The sequence below is a fragment of the Calliopsis andreniformis genome, unplaced genomic scaffold (genome assembly GCF_051401765.1).
Source record: "Calliopsis andreniformis isolate RMS-2024a unplaced genomic scaffold, iyCalAndr_principal scaffold0263, whole genome shotgun sequence".
In the NCBI taxonomy this organism is placed as follows: domain Eukaryota; kingdom Metazoa; phylum Arthropoda; class Insecta; order Hymenoptera; family Andrenidae; genus Calliopsis; species Calliopsis andreniformis.
Window position 1 is genome coordinate 14,545 of NW_027480672.1, and position 12,866 is coordinate 27,410.

The window sequence follows — 12,866 nt, forward strand, 5'->3', positions numbered from 1 at the left end:
CTGAACCATGATTGTACCATATCGATCCACAACTGAACCATAGGTGATAGATGACTGAACTATATATCAAATCGCAATTAAACCACATCGTGCAATTATTTATTATGATTAATGTTATATACTTCAAATTGTTATTAAATAACAATGGAATTATATCGCACAGCAATTACATCATTACATTAAAGTAATTAAATCATTATTGCTATTACGTTAAAGGAAATGGGGGAGGGATAGAAGAAGAACAAATATATGGTTTGATAAAATGAATACATATATATTATGCAATTTGTCTTAAACATTCAAAATTAATAATTGAAATTTCAAAATACATGTGTTTACTCTTATTTATTAGTTTATTTTGCGTACAGTATTTGTTAATGGATTGTATTTGATTACACGATCATGTAGAATGAGACAAGAAGCTGTAGTATTTGCTGGAATATTTTCACCACAATCAAATTCTATACGCACATGCACAGTACTGTTCTTGAATGAATCATTTTGGTGTGAACAATCAATCACCATGAGAGGACCATGTTGTAGAAACTCATCATTCGTTAGAAACGCTTGTCTATTGCTACATCCGTAATGAGCCTTAGAAAAATGTATATACATGTTATAAAAAAGAGCATACTTATTTCTGTTGAAATCAGTGTTTAGATCGTCATATGGATAAAATTCTGAATTGAGATAAATTTTCACGTTGGATAGCTTACCGTTATCAAACTCTGTAGCATTTTCACTCATTACATTTTTTTTACCAGTTTGCAAAGCAAAAGTTACACATCGCGTCTTTTCCAATTGTGTAGCCGTTTTAACAGACCAAGAATGCTTAGTCGTGTTTGTAACAGAGGATACTCATACAGATCCCACGAACGAAAACACATGCTCAGATTTTGTCCACTTTTTAAAGCACGTAATAATGATAGTTCAGTAATATCATTCAATATCACATGTGATATGCGCCATTGTACTTTAAATAATTCGATTTCAGGTTCTAGCATTAAAGATCCTACAAGGCAATTGTTATCATTGCGTGGTCGTATTAAAATGAACTCGTGACGAGCATTAATTACTATGTGTTTATAATCTTCACAAAATCCCAATAAAATTTTTAGTAGTACGCAAAAATTGAAATGGTATTTTACATTCTTCTCATCGTTCCATCTAATGTTCCATCCAGCATTCTTCATAATTTTATCTTCATAGCATGTAAATGATATGTAGTTCTTAAGTGTGCTAGTTATTCCAATGTTTCTATTGTAATCAATTTCCACACCATTCAGTTCGTATCGAATTTCGTCAAGCATGAATGCTATGCAATTATTTCCCAACTTTATAATTGATTCATCATTTCGATGTTTTATCACCACCTTGCCTTCCATGTTTAGAAAACTCTCACATGTAATGCGTATGGATCTTGTTGTTGTATAGGTATTCTAATCTCATCGTCATATCCAAACGTCGAGTTAGCATACGGATTGTATGTATGAGTTTCGAGCTTGACGAAACGATCGTCGAACATGGGTTGTTCAGCAATATTTAAAATATTCACTGTTTTTTAGTAATTATGCACAATGAATCCCAATGATTCTAAAAATGCGATATTCACTGCACTTAGCTTCTCTTTATTTTCCTTTCAATGTATTTAGGGCAAGCCTTAATGTCGTATGCAGTCTTATTTGTAAAGGAAAACGTTTTTTGATGCCGTGTTTCGTTGAATACAAACATCTCATTTACATGTTAGCGTCAACGTATTTTTAAGAGAGAATTTGAGAGGGATGCCCAGATGATGACTGGTTTTTGATGGATTTATGATAGGGTCTTAGTTTACGTGTGGCTAATTGAGGGTGCATGAGACTAAACAGTCCCGTTGGCGACCGATGGCTGACGGTTACGTTGGACTTCCCTGCTACCGGGTGTTGTGTGACTGTTTAAAAGAAGAGCGAGTGCTTAGAGAAGGCAAGCGGTCCGATACCGTATTGCAAAAGAATGGGAATATTGTTCCTAAAGGATCTTACCACGGAGTGGGGAAGGCTATGCCTTTTGGTAAGAGGACTGTGTAAACCCCACGGCACTTACCCCAGAACATTGTGCAGGGAACAAGTTTTCGTGTAGTTTTCTTGACATACATGTGGTACATGTAATACATGTATTATCGACGTCGCCGTATGTGTAACTTTACTGTAATATCTTCTCCACGAAAATCAATTAATCTTCCAGTCTGATCTATGATGCGTATTGTTAGATCCGCAATATTCCGTGCAATGATTGGAACGTAAATGACTTGAGCAGGCGTTTCTGATGTTCCATATCCAGGTGGCACGTTTGGGGAGAATGCATGAATCGTATGTGCGCACTTATCATTGTTGTATGCGGCAGCAGTTATATTGCATTCTACTCGAATAATGATTATATCCATGGTATTAATTGGACTATCCGATTCATGCCACTGATTTTGTTTCAAAGCGCGAGTGGATGAGAATCCTAACAATGAACCAATGTTGTTAGGTTTGGTAAAATTTATTCGATAAGCACACTTTATTTCACTCTTAATGGTATTGTTATTAGCCCGAGTTAATAAATTATCATAGACATTGTTATCATCGTCATTAATGTCAAAGTCGATATCCATTTTAGATACATCTGTCTTTAAATAATTATTAGACGACGAGTAGTCTGCATAATTGCGCGATTCAGATACTTTCTTATAGCATACAACTCATATGATCCATCGGGAATCACTATTGCTTTGTCATCCTTATCAAAGTAAAATGTGTTATGGAAAGAATTCACATTTGGTATCGTATTATATGTTTCAAAAGCTGTTAGACTAAGCTCATAAGTATCATCACTCAAATCTACAGGCAGAAATTAGCTTACCTCCAGAATGTTACTCTTACCACTTAATGTAAACGTTATCGACATGTTTCAAGAAACAGCCCAATTCATACTGAATTATGATTACGAAGATTCAACGTTTAAATTTACTATCAACCGTTTGTAGAAATTGTAGGCACAATTGTCACAATTGGCACAACATGGAGCGAGACAAATTCCTCGCCCTTCCATAGTTCGATTGTGACGTTGCATTCCTTCCAGTTGGCGTTCCGTAGCCTTTTTGTCATATATCGCCTTAGCTACCTCCGCTGCCCCACCAACTAGTGAGCCCAGAACACGTAACAATGATAAAATAGGTAAAATACAACCACGTTTTGCAACTGGAAGTATCCGCTTTCTTTTTATTCCAGTCTTATTTTTGCACTTATTTTTTGTTTTCGTTCCCATTCCAAGTTTCGTTTTAGTTTTCATAGCAGCCCAAAGTGCTGCAGCTGCAGCTTTTTCACTCAGGGTCAAATCTTTTGCAGTGATACGTTTTTGCGCTTTGTCAGCGAGTATATCGTCAGCTGTATGTCTCTCACCTAGATTGTTACTATGCGAATATGCTATATCGTGCTCACGACATGCAGCATCCAAGCGATTGATGCCTGAATCACCTCTTGATAATCGCTTCGAAAGATGAGTTCCTGGGCCACAAAATTGATATCCAGGCATATGCAACTCAATGGGAAGAGCCTTTATTGCTCTATTCAAAAACCCACTACCAGCTTTTACTTTTGCCGAAGACATTCAGTACAGCTTTTAATCAGTGGTGCTGGACCATAAATATGTGTTTTCTGCCAAGGACGATTGTAGTGTTCCAAACACCGGCGATATTCTTGAACCTCCTTATCAGCTTTTATATATTCCGGAAGCTCATCTCACAAATTGTCAATATATGTACCAAAATTGTGCAATAAAATATTCTTTGGTATATATTTTAACTGTTCAGAGGTTAAAACATGAATGTTGATGTCATCTGATATGATGAGAAACATTTCGACTACTGAACAAATTTTAATTTGGTGCGTGTATATATAAGAGCGTCATGGATGCGTATGTTTCAGAATCTTGAAAACATGCGGTTCGTGAGACAACCAATGATTATACGTGTAAAAAATTTCGACAATAGAATTCAAATAGTTGGCAACAACGTGGGATACAGATATGGTAATATGCTACCAAACACTATACGTGGAATTATTTGTGGTCCATCCAATTGTGGCAAGACCAACGTGTTAATAAGTTTATTAGAAAGCCCTTATTGTGTACGATTTGAGAATGTCTACGTGTATTCAAGGTCCCTGCAGCAGCCGAAATATCAGTATTTGGAGAATTTATTAGCATCAATAGATGAAATTGGTTATTTTAAATTTTCAAACAATTGCGACGTTATTTCGCCACAGGAATCGCTTCCAAATTCAATTTTCATTTTTGATGACTTAGCATGTGACAAACAAGATACGATAAGAGAGTATTTTTCAATGGGGAGACATTCAAAGGTAGACTGTTTCTATCTCTGTCAAACGCAATCAAAAATTCCCAAACATCTTATACGCGATAGTGCGAATCTGTTGATTTTGTTTAAACAGGATGGTACTAAATTAAAACATGTCTTTCGATGATTTTAAAACATTGTGTCGTAGTTGTTGGCAACACAAGTATGGTTTTGTTGTGATCGATAAGGATAGCTCGATGTCTAATGGACTTTCTTGTTACAGGAGAGGATTTAATGAATTTGCAATAGCATAATACAATCAATTGTTCATTGTCGCGCCGTGCGAGAAGAACGTTTCTGTTCAAACAATGATTGATGGACAAGATATTAAGGACCGTGAGAGAATTGCAAAGGAAGTTGCTAACGCAAGTGAATCTATTCGCAAAAACTATCGAGCTCTGAAAACCGGCAAGATGGATGAAGATGCTGCATTGAACATATATTTTAAACCACTTGTCGACCCCTTAAAACCGATTGTGGAAAATACTTCTACAATGGAAGCTGATGAACAGATTGTGAAAAATGTCTCTGCAATGGACGCTGATGAATCATTGTTATCGAGTTCAAATACTAAATTGAATGATACAATAACACCTGTACAATTAAACGTGAATAATATAAAACGGAAACATTCATCGGACAAATCATTCATGACCTATACACCAATTCAATCGAAACGAAAAAATGTTATAAGAACCAAGTCATCCATTTCTTCTATATCAGTGGATCCGGTGGTGCAATCGTCGACTATCGATGATGATGATGTTTTTGAAACTACTAATGAATCGATACTAACATCTGCTAGACAGCAACTACAAACATCCGAAGGTCAAGAAACACTTAATATCTATCTTGGCCCATTAGGTATCAAGTACGTAGGTGCACAAAAATTCAATACAGGCAAGGACGATAATAAATTTATAGATGGGGTAAAATACATTGAAACACCATGTTTATATGAATTAATTTTTATCAGAATTCCTGACGATGCAGTGTACACTGATACTGATAAGCAAAAATACAACAGCAAATTGATGGCCACCAATGCACACAAGCGTGATCTTAACTGTCAAAGCCCCATGGGGTAACAAAGGATACAAATATAAACATACAGGGAGTAACAAAAATGTTACAGTTCCTTGAAAGGGCAGATTCAGGGGGTGATTTGAAACAACTTTTTCCTTAGCGAAAATATAAGATGAGGCTTCGTTAATGAGTTATTAACGAAAAACTTCGGCCAATGAGAGCACGAATTTGCCGCCCGAGCGACCGCGGTAGCGTTGGGTACGCGCTAGTCGCTACGATTGTACTCCGAACAAGAAAGTCGGCATGCGTCGAAGGAAATAGCATTAGTATGAAAATATTTGCATAACGTATAAACGAAAAAGCAATGCAGCAAAAAAAATGAACGGAGAATTGGAGAATTAACGTTGAAGACAGAAAGGTTGAAAGTAGTCTGCGTTAGATTTAAAACATAATAATCATTAATGAATTAAATGCAATTCATCTGTAGTTTGTAAATCTGTGTCACTGGGTCACTGTACCGGTACTGGTCATCGACCGTCGAAATGGTTTATGGTAGGGTAGAATTTTTCCAATGAAGCTCCTTGTACCCTCCACGTAGTTTAAGCACCTCAGACCTTCCTTGTTCGGACACTCCGAGGTCACGTCTCCTTCGAAACCAGAGCAATAAAGCCATAAATTACCTAATGCGTGCCCCTGATCTCTGCTAAGGCGTTTAGACTGGCCCTAACAGCAACAACTGGACAGATGGAGCCAACAATTTTTCTCTTATTCTTCGGGGACGAAAAAGAGTTTCTCTCCTTCGCGGACCCTCTTGGACCGATGCACGATATGTCTGTTTTCTGTCTCGAAGCATTGGATACGTAGTCAGTAAAAGAATGGAGTGAGCGCTTTTGTAAAACTGCTTGTTGGTGCTCGTTGTGCACTTCTGCAAAGCTCATGTTTTCTTCACAGATACCGATTTTTCTCTCTCTCAATCATGTGGTCGCAGTGAAAGTTAACTCATAATAGAACGATGGAAAACTATGTGAGGGTGGAGGGAGCTTCTTTGATAAAATTCTACCCTAGCATAAACCATTTCGACGGTCGGTGACGAGGATCGGTAGAGTAACCCAGTGACACAAGTTTACAAACTACAGGTGAAGTTTGTTCTCCCGTCCCTTTATTTTTTGTTGTATTGCTTTGTTGTTTATACGTTATGCGAATAAGAAATTTACGTATTCGTGTTGTTACGTTGCACGTAGTTTTCCTCGATTTTAAGTAATTATTCACTCCAAGTGATAAACAAAAAAAGGACTCGGTATTATTTATTGTGTCGCTATCAGTTTTCATACTAATGCTATTTTCTACGCTGAATGACGACTTTCTTGTTCGGAGTACAACCGCAGCATCTAGCGCGCGTACTCAAATCTACCGCGGTGGCTCGGACGGCAACCTCGCCCTCTCACAGGCCGGTGTTTTTCGTTAATAACTCGTTATCTAAGCCTCATCTTACATTTTCGCTAAGGAAGAAGTACTTTCAAATCACCCCCTGAGTCACCACTTTCAAGGAACTGCAACATTTTTGTTATACCTTGTATAAATCCTCCCGTACTTGCTCGTACGATTAAGAGCCGAGCAGATAGAAGATTTGAACTTACTACACCAAATGTCATAACAGTTAATAAGCAGATACCAAATGCTATGGTAGTAAACAATAACGAAATCGATTATATACATTGGGATGATCCAAACGAATTAGTAGATCGTCTGCGTTTGTTAGAAGCATCGCGTCAAGCGGGTAAAAATTCACACGACATCGAGTTTCTATCGATTATCGAAGAACTTCGCGAAGCAGATCTCGTTATAAATTAAACTGCAAGCTCATAATTGATTTAATCTCAACGAAATGTCAATCAATAAGTTTGGGGTATCACTTAGAAAGTATGAGACCTCACCAGTAGAGTACTATAAATGGAGTGGCATGTTTCGAAATTATATGCACGATAACGCGCTCTACATGATTCATTCCAACTTTGACGCAGAATACTACAAAATTCGAAATGTTACACAGCTGGAGGTCAACGCAGATGCAGTCAATAAGCAGTACTTGGAACAATGCATATCAATCTTAAAGGTTCAACAGCAGGAGTTTGAGAAAAAGTTGAGCACATTTCAAAGCAATGTGGTAACAATACAGAATAATGTTCAACAGATACAGCAGGAATTTGAACAAAGATTGGCTACATTTCAGAACAATTTAATAATACTGCAAAATGATGTTCGACAAGTATTGCATGTATTGAACCCTCATTCTCAAGAGGAAGATTATATAACAGACCACAGCAGTAACAACAATGTAAAAATCAATGAAATCTAAGGGAAAGCATAGCCTCGAAAAGCAACAGTTTGTAAAGGAGTTGCATGCGTCAGCACGAAGAAATTTCCCCCGCAGACGTGTTACCGTACTTGGATGTGATGACCTGTGGCAAGCTGATATGGTTGAGATGCGTCCATACTCACGATTCAATGAATGTTATCATTACATACTCACAGTTATAGATGCATTAAGCAAATATGCATGGGTTGTACCACTCAAAACAAAAAATGGTTTCGAAGTAGCCAAAGCATTCGCAAAAGTAATTCCAGATCGATGTCCAAAAAATTTACAAACCGATCAAGAAAAGAAATTTTACAATGCTGATGTACAGAGATTCTTAAAAACACATAATATTAATCAGTATTCAACATATTCAGTGATGAAGGCTTCCATCGAGGAACGTTTTAATCGTACTTTAAAACATCATATTTGAAGACTGTTTGTACTCATTGGAACATACAGATGGATCGACGCATTACCGAATCTTGTGGCTGAATACAACATACGGAAACATAGAACTATTAGAATGAGACCATGTGGTGTTGCCCTTACAATTGCTGGTAAGCTTTTGAAGACAGTATATAGCCATATAGAGATTGCTGCTTCACCGAGATTCAAGGTTGGTGTCTCTGTACGCGTCAGCAAATACAAAACCGTTTCCGACAAAGGATATACACCATATTGAACTTCTGAAGTGTTCAAGATAATCAAAGTATAGATAACTAATCCTGTGACTTATCTGCTGCAAGATTCATGCGGAAAGCCTATTGCAGGAGGATTTTATGAACATGAATTACAACGCGTTATCAATCCCGATGTGTATTTAGTGGAAAAAGTATTACGTAAGGAGGACGATAAAGTACATGTTAAATGGTTAAGGTTTGATAATTCATGCAATTCATGGATACATGAAAATAATGTACTGTAAACATAAAAGGATGTTTTTACTACAACGTTAATATAGAAAATGCAAATAAATCGATTTTCGTAAAATAATTTCAATCTATTATTGTACAGCTTCTATCCTTTACAATTTTATTTTATAATGCCCCCAAGGTAGTGTATCATTTGAATCAGATATAAGATATCGCTTATCATCATATGGACTGAGAGCAATTTTCAATTCTGTTACAATATATACCTTATGCAATTTAGATCTTATGCATGACTGACGACGAGTTATTTCAAATGCATTGCGTAAACAATGCTTGTAATCATCGAAATTGATCATTTTGGCAACAACATTGTTTTTGACACTTTTCAACGTTTTCACATCTTTTTTACCAAACTCTTTCAAAGCATACACCTTTGCTCTAAGTCCAATGAATTCAGTCATTATTGAACCACTGTTTCCATTTTTCATCGAACCAGGCACTTTCTTATTGACAAGCGGTATACCATATACATTGTCTTTTGGATAATCGCTTGTGTCGAATCTATGGATATCGCATTTCATCATCTCATAAACATCTTCACATTGAATATAATAAATTAAACTGTCTGTGTCAGTATACATAAGTTTACAACTTCGTTGGTGTAATGGACACATATAATCGTAGTGGAATATGTTTAGAATGGCCATACCAACGTAAATTGATTTGTTGAATTTAACCATAAGTTTACGCAACTCAATTGCAATTAAATTTTCTGAAAGAATACTTCTGCTTTGAAAGTTAGGTTTTGAGATTATTGCCTGTACACCAAATCTTCCATCCCATTTTGTCAGATGTTTTACATCAACATGATTTCGAACATTTTTCATTGTTTTACCAAATACTGCATTGTTCTTTAATTTATACAAATTTTTTTCAAAATCATTTGATGCATGTGTTCGAAATTGAGTATTGAGTTCTCTATAATCGCGAAGCCATGGTGATTGATTAAATTCGAGAATGCGTTGTATCTTTGTAATGTGAAGACCATGATGAATACACTGTTGTAAGTTGCAATAATGTATACCGTAACGCTCCTTATCGTATAATGTAGCCAATAACTTATCCTGTTTCTTACCAGAGGATTTGGCACGTGTTGGACAAAACGGTAGATCAGCATGATCATCATGTAGATGTTGTGGATATTCTATATCAACTTCAAGAATATAACCTATCGATGAATCAATTGCAATTGAGGATACATAAAAATTTTCAACACTATCGATCCAGTGAAATCCTGCATATGGTAATGGTTGACACATTGCCCATCCATATAAATTGTTTATATCAAAGTACATGAGGTACGATGACGATTTCGATGGATCATAGGATAACATATACTTATTATTGGCTTGCGCATATCTCCCAGAACATTGACTCAAACCACCACGTATACACCGCTCGGTAAACAAAACCATTTCGATGTCAGTGAGCAATTCAAAATTAACTTTAGTATGCTTTAACATAGCATCCTATATAAAACTTGGTAATGTGTAATAGTGATCCTGATCTAGACCATAACTCTTGATACAACTTTCTCAGAAATTTTCGAAAATATCTGCTAATAATAAAATATCTGTTTTTAAATACAAATCGCTGTATTCACCTAAAGTTTTAATCTCGAAAGAATGCCATATGTTCTCAGCGTGTGCGTAATCGCTTTCGGATACTATTTCATCAGTCAACGAACTGTAAAAAGATTCCGGCGATGGTAAACAAGAATCTTCTAATTTCTCAAAGCAATCAATGTATTCGTATGGAAAGACACCCTTTCACGTCAATAAATCAAATTTTTCTGTGGACAACATTTGAAGATGAGAGTATAATATTTTTAGCTTATCTTTACTGAGAAAAGACGCTAATTTACCAAAACTAGTATTTAAAAATTTATACGAATCGATAAATCGTAATCTTATATAATTTCGACAACCTAATTCTTGTTCTGTTACATCTTTTAAATGTTTTGTAACAGAAATATACTTTTATTTGGTTATAAGTAGTAAATCAATGTAACCTTCAAATGCGTTAGCTAATTCCATGATGATAAAACGTGAATCATATCCAGATAAATTGTGAAAGACTATCGGGACGTGGAATGAGTTTTTATAATTTATATAACAGTCAACATGTGTAGGATCTCTATAGCGCCCTGTTAAATGACAATGATCTCGCACACGTGTTTCGTTGATATCGAATGGTTTCTCACAAATATGGCAATGTATAACATTGTGAAACTCATCCCACTGCTCTTTCGTTAGGTGCACCATAGAGATATTATTAGATAATATAGATTTAACAGTCTGTGCTAAATTCTTTAATTCCTGGATAAACCATGAAACGCAGTCTATATCGCGACGATATTGATATGATGATAATGATGTATCATAAGAACAATGCATACAATATCCAATACTGAATACCCTATGATGTTGATATGCATGCGATATACATTCATCTGCGACGCTATCCTTAATTTTTTCTAAAACACACTCGAGGTCTTCATAAACCACAAACGGAACCCGATCACTTCTGCAATAATTGTTGACTTTGAGCCATTTATCGTCCTCGCTGGGTAGCAGAACAGTGCATTTATTCATATTCTGACAATTATTCTGATGAGCATCTAACCTTTCACGGGAATTGAAGAAGTGTAAGCATCTGTAAAAGTATTCATATATAATCGTTTATTCTTCATAAAATTAAAATCATAATGTTTTTACACGTTTTATACATACCGATCACAGATGAACTCCTTTTCTTTATGTTTGCTTAATTGTGTGCCAACAAGCCGAGACAAATTTTTTATCCATGCAAAGTGTCCTGTGCTATCATTCTCTATGTACAACAAAATCACATGTCTATCCCTGTTCTGATCAGTGAGACGCAATGGAACGATGACTTACTTCAGATCCTTCTGTGTTTTCTTGATGTTTTCTTCGATGCTGAATAGATTCACGGAGATATTGTTCATCGTTTCAAACTTTTTAGTATCATTCATGGGTATTGGATATCCGATATTTTCAAAATTAAGCACTGTTCTATAATATGGATAGGAACTTTGTTGAGATGTATGCTGTTTAGCTGAATATAAAGCGGCTGCCACAGCCCAAGCGAAACATGCGTGGTCATAGGATTTTACAGAAATTACTGCTTTTTTAAGTAGTATTTCTCGCGGTAGCTTGAAATGACATCCAACATGCATCGGATTATACTTGTTTAAATTGATTATTAAATTCAGTATTTGCGACAATGCCCACCCACTATCACGTTCCTGAAATTCTTCCAACAATGTTATTGTACATTCAACAATACATCGTTCATACCACTCTTCAAGATGCGCGAAATAACTAACAGTATTTGATATTTAAGCATTTATCACCTGCTATAAATTCCCCATTAAATATCGTATTAACTTTAAGTGCAGTGTGCTTCACCAATGCATGTCTGACATGTAAAAGCACTATACTTTTCGCACCGTGAAGGAAATTACGTGGATCGATATAATCTGAGTTTATCACAACACCTGTCAATACACGATTTTCGAATGCAGTTTCTAATTCACGCCACAAGAGACCATTGTTTGAATGTCCTGCACCTTCATGCACGAAACGAGTACGCGTCACTAGTTTAAAACTTTCAAATTGTGCAATTCGAGCAATCAGAGATTGTTGAGTACCAATTGATAATCGAGGGCGTTTCTTTACTCGACAATATTGTTCCAATGACTCAAGATATTCGTTGCAACGTTCTTCCCATGCAATGTATTCATCTAGACAATTCAAACGAACGGTTTGTTCCCGCAATTCGTGTTCAGTAAGAACAAATTCATCCATGTCCATGACTTGTTAACTCTTGAATGTAACAGCACATTACGTACAAATCTTTTATTTTACTTTTATATATTCTGATCACAGTTTAAACTGGTGTTATATGTCGCAATCAAGTTGCATCTGTTTGTTCGTATAAAATTTCTGATAATTTTAGATTATGCTGACATTATGCTGACGAGAAGTCACACGCAATTCGAGAAACTAAATAAATCATATAATATATTACAAATGCATTTTAAAAATTATTTAAGCAAAAAAAAATGTATTCTTTTTGGAAATTATTTTAACACTTACTGTATCAGTATAAATACAAAGCTTACATCTTTTTTTCATGTATTATGCAA

At 35.8% G+C, this 12,866-nt stretch overlaps 3 protein-coding genes across 3 annotated transcripts; all 3 read right to left on the reverse strand.

Annotated features, from left to right (window-relative positions):
* Nucleotides 1-499: 499 nt before the first annotated feature.
* LOC143187770 (uncharacterized) lies at nt 500-1,331 on the reverse strand. The gene is made up of 2 exons (XM_076391987.1): nt 717-1,331; nt 500-594 (listed from the first exon to the last, which is right to left on the reverse strand). Exon 1 carries the CDS (start codon nt 1,308-1,310, stop codon nt 780-782), a length of 531 nt encoding a protein of 176 aa, XP_076248102.1. The 5' UTR covers nt 1,311-1,331; the 3' UTR covers nt 500-594; nt 717-779.
* Nucleotides 1,332-8,787: 7,456 nt separating this feature from the next.
* On the reverse strand, nt 8,788-9,524 carry LOC143187769 (uncharacterized). The gene has a single exon (XM_076391986.1). The coding sequence runs from the start codon at nt 9,520-9,522 to the stop codon at nt 8,788-8,790; it is 735 nt and encodes a 244-aa protein (XP_076248101.1). The 5' UTR covers nt 9,523-9,524.
* Nucleotides 9,525-10,230: 706 nt separating this feature from the next.
* LOC143187768 (uncharacterized) lies at nt 10,231-12,531 on the reverse strand. Its single transcript, XM_076391985.1, has 8 exons — nt 12,072-12,531; nt 11,954-12,019; nt 11,596-11,842; nt 11,428-11,556; nt 10,707-11,350; nt 10,469-10,643; nt 10,299-10,381; nt 10,231-10,253 (listed from the first exon to the last, which is right to left on the reverse strand). Exons 1-8 carry the CDS (start codon nt 12,529-12,531, stop codon nt 10,231-10,233), a joined length of 1,827 nt encoding a protein of 608 aa, XP_076248100.1.
* Between the last annotated feature and the right edge of the window lie 335 nt (nt 12,532-12,866).

What these genes read in the sequence shown, in the direction of transcription:
- LOC143187769 (XM_076391986.1), bottom strand. Translation starts at nt 9,522, where the DNA reads ATGAAAAATGTTCGAAATCATGTTGATGTAAAACATCTGACAAAATGG.
- LOC143187768 (XM_076391985.1), bottom strand. Translation starts at nt 12,531, where the DNA reads ATGGACATGGATGAATTTGTTCTTACTGAACACGAATTGCGGGAACAA. An exon ending in AAGGAGTTCATCTGTGATCG is followed by an intron (nt 11,351 to 11,427) that starts GTATGTATAAAA and finishes ATACTTTTACAG; the next exon opens with ATGCTTACACTTCTTCAATT. An exon ending in ATTAGCTAACGCATTTGAAG is followed by an intron (nt 10,644 to 10,706) that starts GTTACATTGATT and finishes AACATTTAAAAG; the next exon opens with ATGTAACAGAACAAGAATTA.
- LOC143187770 (XM_076391987.1), bottom strand. Translation starts at nt 1,310, where the DNA reads ATGCTTGACGAAATTCGATACGAACTGAATGGTGTGGAAATTGATTAC.